Source organism: Falco punctatus (assembly GCF_963210335.1).
Source record: "Falco punctatus genome assembly, chromosome: 7".
Lineage (NCBI taxonomy): Eukaryota > Metazoa > Chordata > Aves > Falconiformes > Falconidae > Falco > Falco punctatus.
This window is the reverse complement of record NC_137587.1, coordinates 34,989,259-35,010,978: the sequence shown is the minus strand read 5'-3', so window position 1 is coordinate 35,010,978 and position 21,720 is coordinate 34,989,259. Positions and strand designations below refer to the sequence as shown.

General features: G+C 49.7%; 1 protein-coding gene across 2 annotated transcripts; it reads right to left on the bottom strand.

Annotated features, from left to right (window-relative positions):
- Nucleotides 1–7,325: 7,325 nt before the first annotated feature.
- On the bottom strand, nucleotides 7,326–21,665 carry LOC308066804 (extracellular tyrosine-protein kinase PKDCC-like). Of its 2 annotated transcripts, none has more exons than XM_080394587.1 (7): nucleotides 15,310–21,665; nucleotides 14,980–15,102; nucleotides 12,615–12,886; nucleotides 11,398–11,477; nucleotides 11,199–11,303; nucleotides 9,609–9,785; nucleotides 7,326–8,209 (listed from the first exon to the last, which is right to left on the bottom strand). In XM_080394587.1, exons 1-7 carry the CDS (start codon nucleotides 16,426–16,428, stop codon nucleotides 8,106–8,108), a joined length of 1,980 nt encoding a protein of 659 aa, XP_080250713.1. In that variant the 5' UTR covers nucleotides 16,429–21,665; the 3' UTR covers nucleotides 7,326–8,105. The 2 variants fall into 2 exon arrangements, with proteins under 2 accessions (XP_080250713.1, XP_080250714.1); XM_080394588.1 differs by having other exon boundaries at nucleotides 12,615–12,808.
- Between the last annotated feature and the right edge of the window lie 55 nt (nucleotides 21,666–21,720).

The window sequence follows — 21,720 nt, the reverse complement described above, 5'->3', positions numbered from 1 at the left end:
GCAGTGGTACTAAAAAACAGCCAAATCTTTGTCCTTTGGGGAGATATGTCTTTCTGGAAAGCCATGGAACAACAGTAAAACAAGTTATTCAGAAGCCTACCACTTTTCAAGCCCCTGGGAATGGTGCAGCTTGACAGTGGCTCCCAGGCAGAGCCAAGCAGCCGCGTGCACCGTGCTGAGCCTGGGGACATGGGGCAAGGCTCAGGGAAGGCACAAGATCCAGCGGTAGCTGTGGCAAGCATTGAGGCATAAACTCATGGTGTGAGATTCACACCCAGCGTGTGAGACTTGAGGGGTCTGTCACTTCGCAGAGCCAGGCTCCATCCCCCAGCGAATACCAATGATAAAAGGATAGATGCTGCCAGACTGTTTGGCCTTGCTGTCACTGCAATGGCAATGACACTAGGCTCGAAACCCGGCAGCTCTGGAAGAGGAGCCCCAGTCCTTTGTCCTGCCTGCAGGACTGTGGCTTTCCCCAGAATACACGACACCATCTGGGTTTCTCCGACAATATTTCCTGTCCCAAGTGAAAGGAGAAGCCCCAGAAAACGCTGTTTTCGCAGCACATTTGAAACAAGCTAGCACCTCCCTGGTTGGGGAAGTCTGAATATTCTGGCCATGCTCCTGCAGTGTTTGATCCCCCCCTCACCTGGTCCTACCTGCCTCTTTTGCCCCACTTCAGAGCCCCCTTTTTCTCAGAGCAGGGAGGGAAAGCAGTTTGCCTTGGCACATAGCTTGCTATGAAAATGATGAATTCAAGAGCACGTGGAGCTTGTGGTTGCAAAGAAACCGTCTGATCAGCAGAACTTTTCTCCCTCAGCTTGTAAGGGCAGATTCAGTCTCAAGGCCAAGCTGCCATGTGGTTATAAAATAGAAGCAGGCCTTGTAAGAACTGATCTAACTTTCTTCAATTGTCTGTGCATCTTTAATCACGTTCACCACTTAAAAAGCAGCGGAGCTGGCAGCTGATAATTAGGCTGAGCCTGCAGCAGCATGGCCAGTGGCCAGATCACATGGCTCCTTTCATCTGCATATTTATGCATTTAAAGGAGAGGAAAACTTTCATAACATTTTAATAACTAGGTTCTTCTGAATCCATAAATCCAGTCCTCTGGGCTTAGCCTACACTCTCTTTCTGATCTTACATAAGTGGAAGAGGGTGGGGTGTTTTGTTTGTTCTCCCTATTCTTTTCCTGTGCATGAACGTGCAAAGCCCATCCTCTCAAGTTCAGGGTCCTCTGGAGGATGGGAGGGTCAGACAAGGTAAAAACTGCACTTCTAAGGATGAAGGTATAACTTTGATTTGGTTCCTGGCATGCGAACAATTCCCCTTTCCCAAGACAGCTCATCTACAGACTGCCAGCACTGAAGCTCCTTTGCTAAAGAATGGCTCCAAACAAACAATTCCTGATATCTGTATTTAAAACAGAAGCTACAGCAAACATTGGCCATTGCACTTCTTAGCAAATCACTGACAGATCCAGCCCTGGGATGTCAACATTTCAGACCATGAGCTGAAAGATGTCAGAATGCGGGGAGCTGGTCCCAGTCTGGGTCAATGGGTGATGGAGCGCTCCCTCCGCACATGCTGACAGAGAGGTGGGCAGTCCTCCTCCATGCAGCCTGACTGCTGCTAACCTGCTGCACAGCTCTGCACTGGCCACTAGCCCACTGGCCACTGCCCCAGCCCACTGCCTCACCTCCTGGGAGGGCAGTGTCAGGGTGATGCTGTGAGGAGCCATGACACGCGGGGTGCCATCTCCATCTCCCCTCCCTACGTGTGGCAGCTCCCTTGACAGTCTTGGTGATATCCTGCAGGGTCCTTTGCAGTGAGGCTTTGCAGATCTGCCTTCCCTCTCCCCGGCAGCATCACCCAGCGTGTGCACGTGGGCTTTTCCATCAGCGCTGAATGACAGCCGCTATCAGCAGGAAAACAGAAAAGGTGAGGATGAGAGACTAATCCTTATGGTCCCGTGTTATCTTAGTAAGATGGAGGAAGCACTTAAAACAACACATCACTGATTTCTCAGTTAAAATAAAACAAAATAAAAACTATTTAATGAGATGCAGTTCTTAAACACTATTACATTTTTTTTTTAAAAAAAAAAGGAAATGTTGCTTGTTTTGTGCTGGAAGCAGCTTCAACCTAAGATTCCCTGGGTGAAGCAAAGGTATTTTGCTGATTTATAAGGGTCTTGGTAGAGGCTTTAGTCGTTAGCATATAGGAGGTGAACCAACAAGCAAATTGCAATGATTAGGCAATTTCCAGAGTACATCTTGCACTGGCCTTTAGCTGTGCTAGTAAAACTTTGGGGTTTGACACTGCTCTAGAATACAAGTGAATTTAGGCTGGTGCAGCTGCTTTGTTTCAGAGGTAATGTTAATGATCATAGTCATGTAACAGTAGTTTTGCTAGACAACGTGAAATAGTCAAGCCCTGGAAAATGCAAACCATGGCATTAACTGCACTGGCAGGGAGCATGAATTGTTTCTTGTGTATTTAAAGAATCATAAGAAAAAAACAAGGGTGCGATTAATTAGGAGTGGGAGTTCTCAACTCCGTCTCCAAGCAAATGAGGAACAGCACTGGACAAGACACAGAAGCAATGCTATAAAGTTTATTGGCATTTTCCAGCTGAGCTTTGAGAGAATTTCCTTTGCTCCCCAGTGTCTCCATGACATTCATAAACTGCCTCTCTGACTACCCGATGGGATGATTAACTCGTGTCCCCAGGTTTCATTATCAAGCTTTTAATCTAAGCCTGAACTCTCTGATCTATCATCTGAAGTAGTGAGGGAATTTGCAGCAGGGTTTTTCCCAGCAAAGAAAAACAATTCATTTGCTAAAGACATTACGTGGGAGATATAACTTACAGGTACAAGAATTTGGAAATTTGGATGTTTATTTTGTAGCTTTGGGGGTTGCTGATGTTTCTACTTCATTTTGAGGCTGAACCTTATATTTCCAGTCCTGTAAGCAGGGCAACAGATTTCCACCAAAAAGTCCATGAGAAACTGCCACTGATTTTGATGGGTTTGAGGATATATACTGATAAACGTAACATAATGTAGGAATTTGCATTTTCTTAAGCCTTGTCTAGACTTGGATTTGGAAAGTGTGGTGCATCATGTGAATAACGCAATGTATTTCAGGCACTGTGGGTTTAATGCAGGGCTGTAACCCTGGCTGTTTGCAGGAGGCTATTACCGCATTGTATTTAGCACTTGCTAATCTAGAGATCATCAGCAGTAGGTGAAAAGAGAGGTTACCAGTCAAAGGCAGGCTGATCTTGTGGTTACACCTTTCAGATGTGGCCTCCTGCTACACGCAGGACTTTTTGGGCTCAGAAGGCACAGAAAGGAGGGCTCCCCAGCCATACCACCACCGGTGTGCTGGCTGCCAGGGTCAGGGTCTGTGGGGTGCTGAGTGAAGGCTGAGAGTGTGGGTCTACAAGGGGTTAATGAGTAGGTGGGCTGGAATGGCACAGGAGGACTGGGCGGTGACTAATGACAGGAGGGAGAGACCTGAGCGTGCAGCTGTTGGTTATAGATTCGGGGGTGAGGAAGAACAGTGGTCACGGTACTCGGGAGCGGGTGAGGATAGGGCAGTTGTGGTAGTGGGAACAGTACAGGGACATAACTTGGTACCCAGAAAGGCCAAACATATAGTTCTTAAACAGGGCTGAGGGTTCAAAGGCTCCAAAGCACAAACCTTTGCCTGGAGCTTTCACACAGAGCCAGGACCTGAAGTTCAAGCAGAGGAGTCTGGCAGCCGCTGTCATCCCTCCTTGGTGCACCTAGACTTGTTTGATGTAGTATCTGATACACTTTCTGATTAGCCAAGAACTAACACATCCACCATCCTGGGCTACGTACAGGCTACAGAGGAGGCAGAGGGGCTCATAGTTACCTCACATGTAAAATTCTCTTCTGTGGATTTTCCTTCACCACCACCATCTCCACACTGCTGTTGGTGGCACTTCGGTATACTGAGACAATGGAGCCAAGGAGAAAGACTGCTGTAAGTGCTATGGTTAGGGGGGAAGATTCATTTTGAAGTCCTATCAAGCCATCACAGAACGGTTTGGGTTGGAAGGGACCTTAAAGATCTCCTAGTTCCAACCATCATGATGGGCTATTCTGGAGACTGGAATGACATTCACTAATTCCTCAAACTGCACCCTGAACCAGTTCTTTCAGCTCAGTAGGACCAAACCGCTCCAAACTTCTAGCCATGAAGATCAGTGCTCAGCACGTGAATTTTTAGGAGACCTTACAGAAATCAATGTTAACCCAGATGTGTGATATGGGCCTACAACTGCCTGTAATAAGTTCTTGGGTTTTCCCAAAACTAACTCTAAAGTTCTTCTGTTTGGGTGCTACTTAGAGCATCAGCAAAGTGTGCAGAATATGTCACGTAAGAATACAGGTATGACTTCAATTGTTATTTGAACCTTGTCTGATGCACCTGGAGTTGTTTTTTCTTTACTGGACTCTGTCCCCCTCGCTCTGCTCCTCAATCAGTCATGAAGTCACCAGCCATGTAAACGGCTGCACAAACATACTGAACGTGAGTCATGCGGCATCTGTTGCTATTTATTAAACTGTGGTTTATATCTTTGGAGTACATGGTATTATCCTTCATGGATGTGGCTTTATCTCTGTTACTACAATATGGACTTAATTAAGAGTATTAGCATTTGTGTTTAAAAAAATTATATTCCTAACTTTTATCTATGGAGGCAACACTTTCATATCCAATCTCTCCTAATGGCAGCATCCTTTGGGAAGATGTGATAGACACATTTAGGTAAATATTATTCCTCCAGCACACATGGTTTCCATTGCAATTGATCCCCCACTGTTTCCCCGCAAGCACTTTCCTCTGTTACATACTCCACAATGGTGGCTGAAATACTGATCAGCGATAGCAGAGACAAATTGACTCCAGCAACTGGGAGTTTTAGGGGCAGCAAATGTGTATCTGAGTATCTGAGTTCTGTATGTACCGTAGTTACTGAAACACAGGTTTTAGGTGTGCACTGAAATTTTCACTGGCATTGAAAGTCTGAAGTTGCTCGAGGCAGTTATAATTTAATAAAAGGATAGAATGAATAAAGACTGAGTGAGACAGAATGTAAAGACAGTGCACTACAAAACAGCCACATGGGCCCAAAAGCTGTAGAGAAGGTAGTTGCTCCCGTAGCCTCCCCTGCAGGTTGTGAGCAGCCTGGGTGCTCCACACTGACCTGGCACAGGAGCTGCACCTGAGCAGCTCATGAGCTGCCTGAGGCTTCGGGGCCGTGAGCTGCTCACTGCAGGCTAGCAGAGAACTCTACGTGCTTTTAAACCAGCACGTCCATTGGCAAAGCTTTCTTAACAGATGATAACAGCAAGAAGCTAGGAAAAAGCAGGATGGGAATAACTTCTTCCAGTGAATGTGTTTCCTCTGACACATGTTGGAGTATAGCTCTAGATGCAGCCAGGTGATGAAGCACTTTCCCTTACCTAGCATTCACTGGGCACCATTGGGCTGGGATGTCACCCCAAATCAGACTGAAGCTGGCATGCCCACTGAGTGTTACACCACGGGGAGCTGCACAGAGGTATGAGGAGAATCGGTGCATACACTTTACCAGCATATTTGTGGCATCTTCTAAATCTCTAGCACATTAACAGAACCGGACATAAATGCATGCCTGTGCCCTAGCTATCTGTCTGTGCCAGCATGATGGATGTGCTCATGGCAGTCCGGGCCATAAGAATGCACCTACTGGTTTGCAGGGGGTGACCTACAAAAGCCACTCACTGTGGCAACAGCAGATTAAGCACTGGGATTCTTTGAAGCCTGGCTTCTCTTTCAATAATAATAATAATAATAATAATAATAATAATAATGATAATAATGATACCCCTTGTGCTCAAAACTTTCAAGGCAGGATGACGTGGTCTTTGCTCCCAGGCTCTAACTGCAGGTTTGATGCTGAAACCTACATTTACACAAGCGACACTGCAATACCCTGCACCATCTGCCGAGGGGCTGGACCTGGCTGCCTGGTAGGCAATCATACAATGAAAACTTGATGGAAAAATCTGCAATGTGAAAGGAGCATCACACGACTAAAATACACAATGCTTTTTTACCAGGAGAGATTTTTGAGACAGTAAGATATTTCCAACACAAACTAGAATCACTTCAGCTTTTGCATTTACTCTTGTTTCTTCCTCTCTGAAATGACCCCAGGCTGGCCCTTGCCCTTGCTTTGGGGTACCTACTTTGGATTTGTATCTCAGGAGGCTGAGAGATATGGAATAAACTCTCATTACCTCTTGCTAATGTAAAGCACCACACAGCAGATGCCTGAAGCCTGCTCAGTGGGTTCGATGTAAAACAATAGCGGACCCCTGGCAGGACCTTCCCTTCAACCTCCACAGGACTCACTGTAATGGAGAGAGTGCTCTGTGGCTGTCCATTTAAAAAGCCTTGCCTTCACAGAGCTTGCAGCGATGTGGCCGCCTTCTTGTTGTGCTAACTAGGAATTCCCATTAATTGATATCACTACCAAGAATCCCCCAGCCTCAGTGCAAGCAGCAGGGGTTATAGTGCATGAGAAAGCCCCCATGCAATGGCATTGCTGTGAGTTAATAGAGTCCTAACGAGCTGAAAGGTGAGATCCTGCACTAGGAAACACAGGACCAGATCATGAAAAACACAGCACACCACCAGGCAAGAGCTCAAGCATCTTTAGTTGGGGGTAGCCCAGCTGATACAGGGGCCCGTGTGGCAACAGCCACACCGCTGTAGGCTACAAGGAGTCAATGGCAGCATCCCCAGAGCCATCATTTCCACCCAGCAGCGCAGGCTAAGTGGAAAACTCAGCGTGGCATTGCACAGCGGCTGCAGCATGTCTCTCCTGCACAAGGCCAGGGACCTCCCCTGGCGAGGCATCAGATCAGCGGTGATTTGGGCACCATATGGTCCCTGCTTCCAGGCGCCCCCAGGAATGGAACATTACGTTGCCAACTCTTACAGCCTGAAATTACACTAACCTCCGCATATTTTTCAGAGGCCACATCTACAGTTTTAGTGGAGGGCAGAAATGGGAAGATCTTGGGACCAGACTGTCTCTTCTACACCTGTAAGCCTGCAAACACAGCCAGAGCTTCCTCCAAGACCTAAGTGTCCAAGGGGCTTGGGCACATTCATACACTGCTTCGAGCACTCACAGGTTGTCCTCAGGAGTGGGTAATGATGCTCAGTGAGCTGAAGGTGGGAACACTTGCATTTGTTCACTTGGTTGCAGTAAAGACTTAAGACAATTGAAAACTTTTCAGAGCATGCTTAGAATAAACAGTCATTCTTTATCATACAGAGTCACGCCTTACACATAAATAATTTGAATGTTTCACTCTTTCACGGAAAGTAACAGAGAAAAACCTTCAAGGTTGATACATGGGAGCTGGCATTACAAATCACACAGGGTCAAACCCAAATCCTGCACCCAAACATTCAGACATTTGGTTCCAGAGTTAATCTATATACCACCTCCCACCCCTGCCCTAGAAGGAACTGAATCAGGACCCTCCTTGGAAGACCATGCACATCATCAACCTCTGGTTATGGATCCCAACCCTGCAACCTCGTCCCCATTGCTGAAATTCAGTCCTTTACATTTGCAGTGGTAAGAAATCCTGGTTGGAAGCTGCAGAAGGAGCTGTAGCATTCTTCAAGGTGCATTATCCATAGGTTTTTGGAGATGACTGAACTAACTAAGCCTACCCAAGCCGGATCCCTTGCAGCTATTTCTATATCTTGGCTGACAAGCTGGTTACCAAAGCAGCAAGGCTAGGTATTGCACAGTCTAGCAACATCTGACTAAAACTGGGACCATTTATGTGGAACAGCAGTGTGGGAACAGATAAAGAAGCTAGCAGGGCTGCAATGAGAAATCTGAGCTTTGATCAAGGAGACAGCAGCATTCGACTCTGAGCTGGCAGGGAGATCCCATCCCAAAGCAAAATAAAGTATGTCATTCTTTTCAGCAGAAGAAATTCTCCCCAGTGGTTTGTTCCTCCCAGGATCATTTTATGTGGTCTTATTGTCTTTAAAGTTTTTCCCCTGAGGAAGCCGATCGTTTAATATAGACTACAGCGTCAGCATCCGGTATTAAATCAGTCAGGCTACTCTGAAACGAGGCAAGTGGGCGTCCTGGAAAGGAAATAAAAATACAAGTTTAATACAGAAGATAGGCTCACCTTGACCCATGCTATTTATTGCAAAAGACACAGGAACACACTGTGTGCTCAATGGACGGTCACTCCACCCTGCCGCAGATACGTTTTACACACTCAGTAAACTCAGATGCTCAGCGAGTGTGCACGGGAAAGGACAGTCGGGCCCCAGAGGCTTTCACGTCTTGCTTGGCTTTACCAAGCTGCCCTAAAAGGGATCAATATGTTCCCACAGCTCTCATTAATCCAACTGGCAAAGTTAGGCACTTGGCATTTCAGCCACACACTTTTGGCATGTTCGGCTGCAAAGATGAGCTGTAAACGCGTGAGGAAGAAAAATATCAAAGGGAAACATTAACAGACCACAGGCGCAGTGCGGGATGGTGGGGATCAGCATCCGAGCCAGGTGCTGCAGACAGGATCTTCTGTCCCGTGTGCTGCTGCTTCTGCATCCCCACGGCCGTTTTAAGCAGGGTTCCTTCCAGCCAGGCACAGCAACTAACAGCTGCCCCATGAGGAAGCCAGATGCGATGTGTTCGGCACAACTCACACAATCCATTGCTGGTGTGAAACCAGCTCTGAGAGATTTATGTTGCATCCTAAGCCCTCTTATGTCACTAGTTAGCCACATGCCAACTGCACACAAACCAATGGAAAAGCTGCGGTTTTGGTAGTTTTGGGATTGTTTTTTTAACTGTCATGTAAACTGACAAGATGCGATTCTTCAGCACCATCGTGAGTGAAAACACTCATTTACCTCATTTAGTGTTTCACTTTATAAGTAACAATTTAGCCCATGATTGAAGTATCAGCTAAATGAGGTAATTTATAATAATCCTGTAAACATGCTAATCGCAAGAGGCTATAATCAGAGCTAATTACAGGGACACTTTGGAAATCCATTGGTTTGGGGCTTTAGTTTTGATAAAGGGGATAACAACTTGTAAGCTATGATTCTTTTAATTATAACAATAGTAACCACGTTCTTTTACATAGCTTCTTTCATGTCTAAAAAACCCACAACTTTTTTCAAACTATACATACCACAGGAATTGTTTAGCCTAACACCAAAGTGAAGCCATCTCTGCATGAAATAAATAACTGTTCAACAATGCCTAGCAGTCCCGTGCAAAATGTGTAGAGGAAAGAAGGTGCAGAAGGAGAATCTAACTTCTCTTGTGCCTTCTCACAAATACTCAGGGGGACCCTTGGATGCCCACCACAGCAGCCATCTGGTCTTGAGCGTAAGGAAGGCGGCTTCTGTATGTGCCTGTAGGCTTAAAGAACTGCGGAGGAAGGCAGCAGCAGCATCCCCACTTGTGACTGAGGAAGCAGGGGCATCATGTGGCAGTACTGTCACGTCTACCCATGCTCACCTGTCCACGTCCTCTGCTGGGTGACAATAAAACTCTGACACTGCGACTGGGAGTTACAAATTGCGGCAGCTTCCTCGGCGCTGTGAACAGAGAGCAGGCACCCCAGGTGGCTGTAGGAGGGCCAGCACTTGTAGTCTTCTCCTTCTACCGTCCGGAAGCCCTTCAGGGAGATGTAGCCTGGGAACAGAAAGAGGGTGCTTAGGGGAACAATAAAGTGCACTTTCTGAGACTTGTTACACTATACACTTAGGATGTTGCACTTCAGCAAAACTCTTAAAGGAAATGCCATAGGGATAGATGGAACTGACTGGCTTTGATGGAGTACGTGGAGCTGCAAAGTTAGAAGAAACCCAGATCCTGACCTTTGGTTCTGCTATGGAGCACAGGACAGAACTAGCCCCATGGATATAAGAGAGGGGGCAGAGCTCTCAAGGGTGAAGGGACAGGGGAGCGACTGCAGGGGAGGGTGAGAGGGGAAGGCTGCTGTACAGACCCACAGACCCTCCACTTCTCTGGAGAAGCCAGACTCACGACAGCCTGTCCCACACCTCAGCCCCAACAGCAGAACCAGCTCATTGCAGATCCAGCACCGAGCTATGTGGAGCCCCAAAGCCCGGTGGGGGAAAGGGAGGCCAGATCCTGCTCCAGGGGGATACCAAAGACATGACAAGCCTAAGCAGGTGATGTCCAGGCTATCGTTCATTGACTGCTAAGTCTCTGGGATGGTGATCATTTTGGTACATTGCTATTGGGCCAGTTGTCAAGCCAACAGGTAGGTGTTGTTGGAAAATACCAGTAATTCCTGTTAAAGCTGCTGGTCCTTCAGTGCAAATGATGGGATAACTTTGTTCATAATGGTGCAAATTCCGGTTCTTTCACACATAAAGAGACTTCCTTCCACAAGCCACCGTCACCACCCCACCATCTCAAGTGAATGCTCAAGAAAATGTAAGCCACAGTAACCACTGGACTTTTGAAGCCTTTCTTTTAAGTAACCTCATCCCTACCACCAAACAGGTCCTTTTCAGAGAAATGTACCCCATAAAGCCTCATTTATCCATTCACAGGTCCAACACGATAGTCTCCAGAAAAAAGAGATTCAGAGGGCACCAAGACCCCAGCTACTTTATCACAGTCCCCTACTGTATGTTCCTGTAATAACCTGTGCGCAGCAGGCAGAAGCCACCAAGTGAAACGGGAAGTTTCAGCATCAGCCTGGAAAACTGACCTGTTGGTTCACAGGATAAGATGACCCCAAGGACAGACAGGAGACACTCAGTTTGCTACTCTGGTCTAGTTGCTTAAGCTATCCCAAATATAATCACTTGAAACACCGATGCACATTATGAGAAGAGTATTTAGAAGCAGTGCAAACACATGTCCATATGTAGGCCAGATTGTCTGCACTGCATTTACGTTGCAAAGCAATGCAATCATGCATAGCACCCATTTCCAAAAACAACAAAAGTCTGCTCAAAAAAAGAGGTACTTTTGGTGCCTTTCCTAGTGGCTACACACTGCTTGCATGTATGGGTATCTGTTCCAATTCCTATCTCCAAGTTCCTCACTCCCTCATTCAAAATCATTCACCTTTTAAAAGAAGAGGTCTTTTCTGCAGATAGAGCCCAGACTTGTACAGATGTAAAACGTTTTCAAAAGCTTTCAGGGTTTCATTTATTCCATATCGTAAATTACCTACGTTGAAAGAAAAAGATGACCAAGATGAGTAATTCCACAAAACACCATTTAGAGACTTCTAATAAAAAAGTTAATGAATATTAGCTGGTACCTGTTGCATTCAGAATATCACTCAAAAAAGGCCGCAAAGCTGGTGGTGCAGAGTGTGGCAAAAGATAGGTGAAAAAATACCTGCAAAAAATCCCACAGACTGATTAGAATACAGTGGCTTAGTTTCCCTGGTGATTAAGTTGTCTATATTTCCCCGTGACTCAATTATCCATATGCAACTAGTAAGGCTGCTTTGGTTATTAAGTTATGTTTGACAAAGCACTTCACTGGCATCTCACAGACAGGTTCCCGTCAGCTGGCCTGAAAGCTCAGTCCTTGCAGCACAGCACGCTGCCAAGCACCACCTGAAACCTACCTTGCACAGGCTCATGCAACGGAGCTTTCCCTCTTTCCCCAGGGCCATTTTTGAACACTAAAGCATTGCATTTCCCACCAAAACCAGACCTATAGAAAAGAAAAGACTCACGCAAGACTGTTCCCTTGCCCTGGAAAGGTTTGTCATTCTTAATGCCCCTGGAAAGGTAGGATGACTCATTCCCTGAACCTTCCAGAGAACTCCTGTTCTACAAGAGACAAGTGTATTATTGCAAGGCTGCAATAATCTGTGCAGGGATTTGCCCTTTAACGCTGAATCCTGCAAAATCAGGCTCCCTTACTAAGTCCTTCTGTGAAAATATCCAGTTGCCAAGGCTTCCCCCTGGTACTTGACCAGCCGAGCATCAATGGTGAGTGGAAGTCATTGTGCATTCAGCTGGTGGCCAACACAAAGTGGCAGCCCCTCGCCCGTTATCTGTTTCATCGCTCTTCCATAGGTGCCCATAGTCTCCACAGGGAGACTCGGGAGTTCCAGGGAAGGGTTATAGCCAGCCTGTTCCCAACAATGGGGGTTCAAAGCTGGTGGGCTTTGGCAGGTAGCCCATGCTGCCACCACTTTCAGCAAACACAGCCGTGGATGTCAAGTGCCAGGGCTTGTTTGGCAAACAGTAAATTCACAGGTGCAACCTTTGGGGCAAGTTTCTAGAGGGCGTTGGGGAAAGGGAGCAGCAGAAGACAGATGCCTTCATTCTCACCAGACAACAGCTACACAATTTTCCTGCCTTATAAGGAAAATAAATTTGCTTCAAAGCAATCCTTAACTGCCCTTTGACGGAGGTGAGGGGGAGTCACTCTGTGGAAGAAACAGAAGATGCTAGAGGCTACATGGCAGTGAGTGAGCTCAATCACCCCAGGTTTTCCCCCCCATCTTGCTGGACATACCGATATGCATTGAAAAGATTCTTCTTTTCATTTATTCCTTCACATTTCCCAACCGCAGAGCACTTGAGAGGGAAGCTTTTTGTAGGGAAGTCGAGTGTGCAGTCATTATCTTCCTTGCATGACAGTTCCTCAGTGCTGGCATCATCCATGTCTGTCACTTTAAGGTTTCCATCCACCATAACAAACTGCCTCGGCTGGAAATCCAAGAGGACTATTGAACCCAGGGGGGAATGTGCCAAGTAAAACAGCAGTTTCACAAGACTCAGGCAAATCTGAGAGAGAGATGAATATGCATGGGAAAAACAGATGAAAACCAGCTATTAAATTGGAAGTAGAACAAAGGGGAGGGCATTCAATGAAATTAAAAGCAAAAAAAAAAAAAAAGCATATAGCACTTAAAAGGTAATTATATGTATGCTACAAAATTTATTATCAACATTGCCACAGGATTTGACTGGTAAGTAGTTTAGCAGCATTTTTTTAAAATGTGCATATACAAAAAGAGACATTTGCAGCTAGAGGAACTAGAGGAAAAAGCTGTGAGGAAAACAATAGCAGCCTTCATGTTTCAGGAGCTATATTGATTTGCTAGCTGAAATCAGAAGGGTTTTTTCCCACTCTGGCATAGAATTAATACATTTCCCTCCCTTCCCCCATGCTGCTCCATACAGACTGAGGCTCCATGGTCATTAATACCAGATTCATGCCTTGCTGCATCACTCAGCAGTATGAATTTGGGCGTACAATTGTGCTTCTGAAGAATTAGCCGAAGCATGCAATGTATTTATTGCCAGCTTTTTTGCTTTTATGTCAACTTTCTGGCAGCAGGGAAAAGCCAGACAATACCTGATCCAGCAGCAAGTTCAGTAAATAATTTTTGAACAAACTGGAGCTAGAAGAGCGCATTTATACTGCGCCAGCACTTTGTTCAAGTAGCTTTTTGCAGCAGTTCTCATTCATTATCGGGAGCCCTGGCATCAGACAAAGATATGATCAGACCGTATCGTCAGCTAGGTGTGCCAGGCAGACCCGCGCCACCCCTCGATGCCTCTGATAGGGATCTGTGCAGGCGCGAGCGTTTGTTCACTTGGAACGGCTCGCAGAACTACTGCTATCTGATGTGGCTCATCAGAGGGGAATCCCATCCGTTTAGACACCTTCATTAGGAAACAGGACTAGACAGTACCAGTGTAAATTCTGAGTTAGTGTCTTCATCACTCAAAAGGTTACTGAAATCTTAATGCCACCGTATCAGACCTTGCCCCCAGCTTACTCAGCATCATGGGTTTCTAGCTCTACAGGAGACTGGCACTTTTGAGAAGATGAGGTGCTGGGAAAGCTATGTAAAAGCCAGTATGAAACAATTTGTAAGCAGAAGTGGAACTCCACAGGCCAAGAGAAATGACCCTGGAAGCTCTGATGCTATTTTAGCTCGATTAGTGAAGCAATCATTAGAATCCCAACTTCACCTCCCACAGCTGAGTGAGCACAGTTGCCACACTCGCCCGCTGGCTTGGATGGCAAGGCTCCCCTTCAACATTAAGGGCCACATGCAGACAGGGATTTTATTTTGGGACTTTCGTTGTGTTTTTATTTTGCCCAAAGCATTTCTTATTGACATTACGGTACCCATGCTTCTAATTGATGCTCTCCTTCCTCCTGGGAAGTAGCAGCAACCCCCCAGCTGAGACCTTGAGGCAAACTTTAACAAAAGCTATAACCAAAGTAAGTCCTGTGTCGTAAGTCTTTTGTGTTCTGGGGAGCTTAAGACTCCCTACATGGGATGCTTAGGAGACAACGCAGATCTAATGAAGAGGGATGCCACCCTAGCTCCTACAGCTGGAGGAAAGCAACGTAGTAGTGTTTGTACCGCAGTAATACCTAAAGGGCTAAGATCAGAAACATCATACAAACACGAGGTGAGAGCCAGGCTGCTCTGCTTGCTGCCTAGACCAGGTAGCACACAGGCAACAACAGAGACAGAGTACAGTGAGGTGGCTGTCCCGAGCCAGAGCCAGCCGCTGCGGGGCCTCACCACGAGCCCCTGGGTGCAGTGGCACAGCTGGCACACGGGGTAACACAGGGTGTCACACACCACCGCCCTGAGCAAGACTTCGTGGCCATCTCCTCCTACATGTAGCTCTTTTAACAGTGCTCTAGAGAGCAGGAATGTACCTGCGAGACGCCAGGCCAGAGCTATTTTAATGTGTTTTAAAGGCAGCGAAAGCAAAAGGATCGAAGGACAGTTTGCGGGAGCAGTGCCAGCACAACCCCGCTTGCCCCAGCGGTCACCACGGGCTCTTCGCATTTACCCTGCTTGCGGTCTAGAAGCGACTGATACAACTCCCTTTGTTTGTTCTCTTACTTTAAATCTCTCCTCCCAAGGGGTCTGCAGAAGATGAATCATCTCCAGGGGGGCTCCCAGCTCCAGCATAGCTGTGACCCGTATTTCAGCATCTCCGCTGTTATCGTAGCACTGACCGTGCAGCTGCCGGGAGGGAAGGAGCGAGTGTCAGAGCGATGCCGCCGCCGGCGCCAGCGGGTCCGGGCCGCCCGGGGACGGGGAGTGCAACACGGCCGGATCGACTAAGCCCGGTTACCGAGCGGCGCACACCCCCACACACACCCCCCGAGATCTGTCCGCACCGAGGGCGCACACGCCGCAGCCCCCCCGCTCCGGCGCGCCCCGCCGTACCTGGACGATGCCGGGATGCTGCAGGCGCCGCAGCAGCGTCACCTCCTTCAGCAGCTTGTAGGCGGCCAGGCGGCGGCAGCCGGCCGGCGCCCCGTAGCGCTGCACGCACTGCCGCACCTCCCGGCCCGCCCCGTGCACCGACTTGAGGGCGACGGCGCCGCCGCCCGCCAGCGCCGCCCGCGCCACCACCTTGGTGAAGCCCCAGCCCAGCACGCTGACGCCCGTCGCCAGGCTCAGGTCGCCGCAGCCCAGCCCGCCCGCCGCCGCCTCCCCGCCGCCGCCCGCCGCCGCCGCCAGGCGCCGCAGGTCGCGCCGCCGCTGCCGCAGCTCCTCCCGCAAGCCCGGCGGCAGCGGGAGCGGCGGCGGCGGCGGGGACCCCGGGCGCCCCTCGCCACGGCCGGCCGGCAGCGCCGGCAGCGCCAGCAGCGCCAGCACCGCCAGAGCCCCCAGCGCCAGCAGCGCCGCCGCGCTCAGCCGGGCGCCCCGCCGCGCCCGCACCGCCGCCATGGGGAGCGGGGCCGCGCCGCCGCCGGCTCCGGCCGCTCTGCCGCCCGCGCCCCGCCGCGCCGGGGAAGGCGAGCGCCGCCGTGGGGGCGGGGCGGGCGGGCGCGCTACCCGGCGCCGGGCGCCCCCCCCGCGGCCCGGCCCGGCCCTGGGGGCAGCCGCCGCCCGGGAGGGGCCGCGGGGCGGGGGGCGGCGGAGCGGCTGTGGCAGAGGCGGGACCGGACGGGACGGGCGGGCTGGCGGGGGGCGGGCGGTACGGCCCCGCAGGCGCCCCCCCCGCCCCCAGGGGCGGCTGGTTACGGCGACACACGCCGATTCCGCGGGCGCGGGTTTCGTCCGGGCGGCGGCGGCCGCAGCGCGCAGGCGAGCGGCGCGGAGCGGGTCGGAGTCGGTGACGGCTGCGGGAGCGCTGCGGAGCCTCTGGCAGCCCCGGGACAGGCTCCGAGAAGAGCGGACGCTGCCGTCTCTCTGGTCAGGATAAACCCTGTTCGGTGGAAACTGCAACAGGCTGCCTAAAGCGTGGAACTGCGATTTTTTTCCAGAAAAGTAAAAAAAAAACCACCAAAGCCGTCCGCCACCAAACCCAGCCGACCCAGGCAGAAAGTGCAACTCCATCACTTACGTGTGAGGAAAGCCATCAGCCGGTGACACCCGGCCAGCCCGGGCCGCCTTCTGCGACACTCGTGTGCCTGTGCGGGACAGCAGAGTGCTGCGGGGGCGGCTGCGGGAGGGGCCGGGTGCCAGCCCCGGCTCTGTCCCCACCGAAGGCCACTCGGGGTAGCCCGGGGCAAAGGCAGGTGCGGTTTATCTGCTTCTGATTTAGGCGACATGCAGCTGGCTGTCCTCACCCCGTGGCCTGAAACACCCACCAGATGGGTCAGTTAACATTTTCATTTGCCTTTACGCTACTGGGTTAGAAATTAAACTAACGTTCTGCCTCTCCGCCTGGTGTGCTTCAGCTTCTGCTGTGATTTCTTCAGCGGCACAACTAGCCCCAGAGACCCTCCCCGGGATCCGCAGGGAGCAGGGGGATGCAGGGCCTGGTGGGGTCACCTCCTGACAGCACACCTGGGTTTGGAGGACACACATCCCTGCTGGCTGGGCTGGCTGTGCTTCCCAAGGGCTGCCCGGTCCCTGCGGGAGCCGGCTCTGCAGGGAGCCTGCGGGTGCTGCCTGCACCAGGAGGCAACCGGTGGGACACGGTGGGTGAGATCTCACAGGGTTTGTCCTGGCCGTGGCCAAGCAGTGGGACCGCTCAGTCCTGCAGTGTTGCTGTTGCCCTTGGACACGTCTGCTCCTCCTGGCCACCCTCCGTGTGCAGCAGTGCCATTGCCTCGCTCCTGGCTCGCTTCAAGCAGAGCACACACTGCTCAGCTCGCTTCCTCAGGCCACCCCTGCGAAGGAACCTTTGTGAAACCTCCCTGAGAAACTTGACTTTAATATCATGGCCTGCAGGATGGAGGTTTCCAGAGATTACAGCAAGGCACCTATCATGACTGGTGATCCCCAAGTCTGTTTTCACAGAAATAATAAATATAAGCAATTGCTTATAAATAGCTTCCTTCCCAAAAGCCTGCAGAATGTTTCCCCTCCACTTTTTGTCGGTTCAGTGTCACTGGAGCAGCCTGTGAGACAGGGTGCGGGTGGCAGCACCGCAGGGAGCACGGTGGCTCTAAGGCAGCAGGCCAAACGGACTCTGAAATCATCAGGACATTTCCAGATGACAGTCTGGGGAGGGAAGGCAGAACCCGCAGTCTGCTGATACGTAACATAAAGCAGAAAATCTCAGGCTGCCTGTGGTTATCCATGCGCATGTAGGTTAGAGGCTGATCCCAGAACAGCTCTTTCGGTAGCTCAATTTCCTTTGTTGCTTTTTAACCTTAATAGCTCTTTAATTACTGTCCTTATTTTCAAATCAAGTATACGTCTGTGTCATATTAATGAATATTCATTGTCACTGGAGAGCTATTAAATGCATTTTTACCTGTGTTTCCAAGGGAATAGATGCCAGCTGAGTGCAGTATTATCTAATTTCAGCCTGTCCTCAGCACTGTAATAATATCAAGGCCTATTATAGAAGACTCACAGATACATAAAAATAATAATGATGATTTATTTGCTTTATAGTAGCACTTACGGACTCCTGCCAAGATCATGGCTCTGCTGTGCAAGGCTTCTTGCAGACAATGGCACCAGAGGTGGCCTCGCCTGACAGAGCTGATGCTTTAAATGGAAAACACACCAAAGTGCTGCAGCAAGGATGTGGGAGAGGAGTACGTAGTCATTTGTGTCCTTTAGTTCCTTAGAGGGTTTGTGCAAACAAAACGGGGGGAGAGGAGATAACAAGGGAAGAGATGGGAGGCAAGGGTAAGCAAGACAAGGATCAGCCCTTACCAGAAGAACTGAAAAGACCCCACAGAACCGGAGTCTTCCTTGGTGCTTGACACCAGCATCCCCTGCAAGGATCCTCAGGGTGGATCCAGCATTATCTCTTACTGGATGCTGCTGGTACCTCAAGCACTAGAGATGCTCTAGTGTCTGCTTGTAGCATACAGTGCTGTATCTTCTGAGGAAATGGGGCAGGAGTGATGCTTAATTAAATAAAGTCCGTTTGAAAAGAAGGAAGCAGTTCTTTACTATTTTTACAATGGACCTATATTGGAGGAACAATTTCTGCACCAGTGCAGTGAGCAGAGCAGGACAAGGCCAGGAGACACTTCAGGGCTTGAAGGGGAAACACCTGAGTCAGTAGTTCCTGTTTTGTTAAACACCTGTCACTACCGATTCAGAGACAGACAAAAAATACCTGCTACCTCGTGTGGACCCATGCATGGGCTCACATGGGCACGGTGAGCAGGACAGGGCTTGCCACAAAACATTGCACGTGGAGATCTTATGTGAGAAGGGAAGGCATTGTAGAAAGTTTTCTGAGCTTGCTAGCTTTGACCTCTTTGTGTCATTTTATTTTCCATTTTCTGAGCCTCCCTGATGCGCACTACCTGTGGCTGGCGAGCTGTGAGTCTACAGCAAGAAACTGCGCTCATGGGGAGTAAAAGAGAGTAAAGGGCCCCACTCCAGCTTTAGTGTCACCTAGATGCAGCCTCCAAACGTTATCACAGGGCAGACAAGCAGTGATTAATTACAAATAATATCATCAAGTGTCCTGCAGAGCAGACCAAAGCATTGGCATGAGCAGTGAGATGGAGAAACCTTACAACGACCCTACTGAGATGCCAGCAGGATTGCAGTGTCCCATTGTGGGCAGTTCCCACACACTGCTGGTGCCTCCCTTGTCCATGATATCACTGAAGGAGTGAAGAAGAGCATAGCCACTGCCCTGCCTGACCCAGTATATCCCATCCCATCCCATCCTGCCCCATCCCATCCCATGCCGTCCCATCCCATCCCGTCCCACCCCTCTGTTAAGTTTCTGTCTGACTTTATTGCCTTTGCTGGCATGTGAGTGCTGTGTGGGGTAGACAGGTTGGATACATGTTGTAGACACCTGCTTTGTGGTTGTCTCAATAGCAGATGTTGCTTAGATCCACAGAAAGCCTCCTGTCACAGCTCTCATCGTATAACCATACCGAGTGCAAAGGCATGTATGGTTAACCTGCATGACTGCACTAGCCCCACCACATCCTAGGAGCATTAAATGTGCTGCACACACCCAGCACAGTGCTCTAAAGCTGCTGTGGTCAAGAAAGCAACTAGGAGCTGGCCATGGCTGGATAGATGAGCCTGAAAGGGAACAAAACATCCCGGTTCCTGTTCTGCATACCTGGCTCCCGCAAAAAAGGACAGTATCTTAGGCTTTCTTATCTACATTCATTCCTTCAGAGGCTAGAGACGGTGCAGAAGGCTGTCCACTGTTCAGAAAATATCGGGCTGTGCTGTAGCTTCAGTGAGTGTGATTGAATCCCATGCTGCTGAGCATCTCCTGGCTTCCTGACAGGGCTGGGATGAGAGTCCTCACATGAAAAATTGTGGTGATTTTTCCCACTTCCACCCTGGCACTAATGTTAGCTGGGCTCCTCTATGAGCTGTAGATGCAAAACTGGGAGTCTCCTGTGCTCCAGATTAGCTGGGGTGAGAAAGCATCGCTTCATGCCAGTAGTGAAGAAATTTGCCTTCTGAAAGACAGGCTCCCCTGGGTGCATGTGCCCTAACTGGTTCCCTCCTGTCCTAAGAGGTCTAGGAAGCAGTGTTTTCCCAGGTACTTGTCTATGACACTGACCTAAAAGGGCTAACATCAAGCTCTTGGGTTAGCATAAAAAACTCCTGGCCATCAGTCCAGAAAAGGGAAGCAAAGAGATAAAGTCTGGAAGAGGGATCAAAGAAACCTGCAGCAGCCATCCCTCAGAACAGGAGGAAGATTTAGACATCTCTAATATTAGAGACTCTTGTGAGTGTCACCACCAGTGCTCTCACCTTTGGGGGCAGCTGTTCTGCCTTGGATTTGATGATCCAAAAGGTCTTTTCCAACCTAAACGATTCTATGATTCTATGACTTCTGCCAGCTGAGCTTCTGGCTGCCTTCAGGCAGTTCCTGCCCATCTGCAAGTGTGCACATCTGGGGCAGGATGAAAGCAAGAGGAGGTCCTGGAGGGCAGCGCTTACCTGCAGGGTGCAGGAGCAGGAGCTGTCCTGAGCAGCTTGGCTTTGCAGCTCCACGTCAGCCAAGAAACCTTTTTTGCATCCAGACTCCAGGCATGCCACACAAGGCTGTGCTGGGCCCCACTGGGGTGGCACCCAAGGAAAAATCACCCACCAGCCATTTCCAGGCTTTTCTTTGTTTTCCCAAGAGACAGGAAAAGAATAAAAAGAAAATTAGCTGCAGGTATGATACTTCCCTACAAGCAGCTGGGAAAAGCACTGGGAAGACAGACCTGGCTCTGCTTTTTTGTCTTACCAGCCACAATCCCTAGCAGAGTGCTTTGGTACAGATGACTGCGTGCCCCAGAAGTGAAATAGCACATTTCTCTTCCCCAGAATAAGGAAAAATTGTCCTTTTCTGTGGTGTCCAAGAAACCTGCAGCCCCCAGATCTTTTTATAGCCCACGGCAGACACAGACGTGTCTCCCTAGGCAATTCTGGCCTGAAGTTTCTCAATGGTGTTTGGCAAAGCCTGTGCTGGCATCCAGCTGACATACAGGGCACCAGGGAGCAGCTTTCCTGAACCTGCCTCCTATTTTTTGGTGGACAAGGGATCACCTCCTGGCTGGGGATGCAGGATGAAACCGCGAGAACGCTGCAGGGTGTTTGCACATCACAGAGCATCATCTGCTCCTGCGGTATGATGCCCTAGAGGAGTCAGGACAGCTTGTCTCCCAAGAGAAAGAGCTGTCAAGGCTGAGGAGCACTGCTCCTGTTGGGTGCATGGAAAATGAGAGCTTGCCATCTGCTGGAAGACGATCAGCATTGACAGGCGGGAGTTCTTGGGTGCAGAAACAGGAGAAAAGCCTGTGTCAGCCGTCCCTGGAGAGCTGGATGGCATTTGGGCTTGCAGAGAGAGCAGGAACAGCATCCTCTGACAGTAAGCACAGAGCAGGCAGGAAGCCTATGTCTCGGGCAGATGATGTCTGACAAAACTTGCTGCAGGGTTTTAACATGCTACCACCCTTATTCAGCCCTCCTTGGAGGCACCTGTCCCCATTGCAGGGGTAGCAGAAGGCAGTATGTGTTTGTGCAACTAATGCACCTCAGCTCATTTGTTAGTAGGGCACAGCAGAGAACTGGCTTGGTGGCATCTCGCATTTCCACAGCACAATGTGCCAGCCTGTCTGTTGAGCTGTCTGCGTGCTGTTCACAGCGCACTCCCCACCACAGCTTCCCCCACTACTCCCTGCACTGCACTTCCCTCCCTTTGACATATTCTCAAGATTCAGCCTTTTGTTACACGATCAG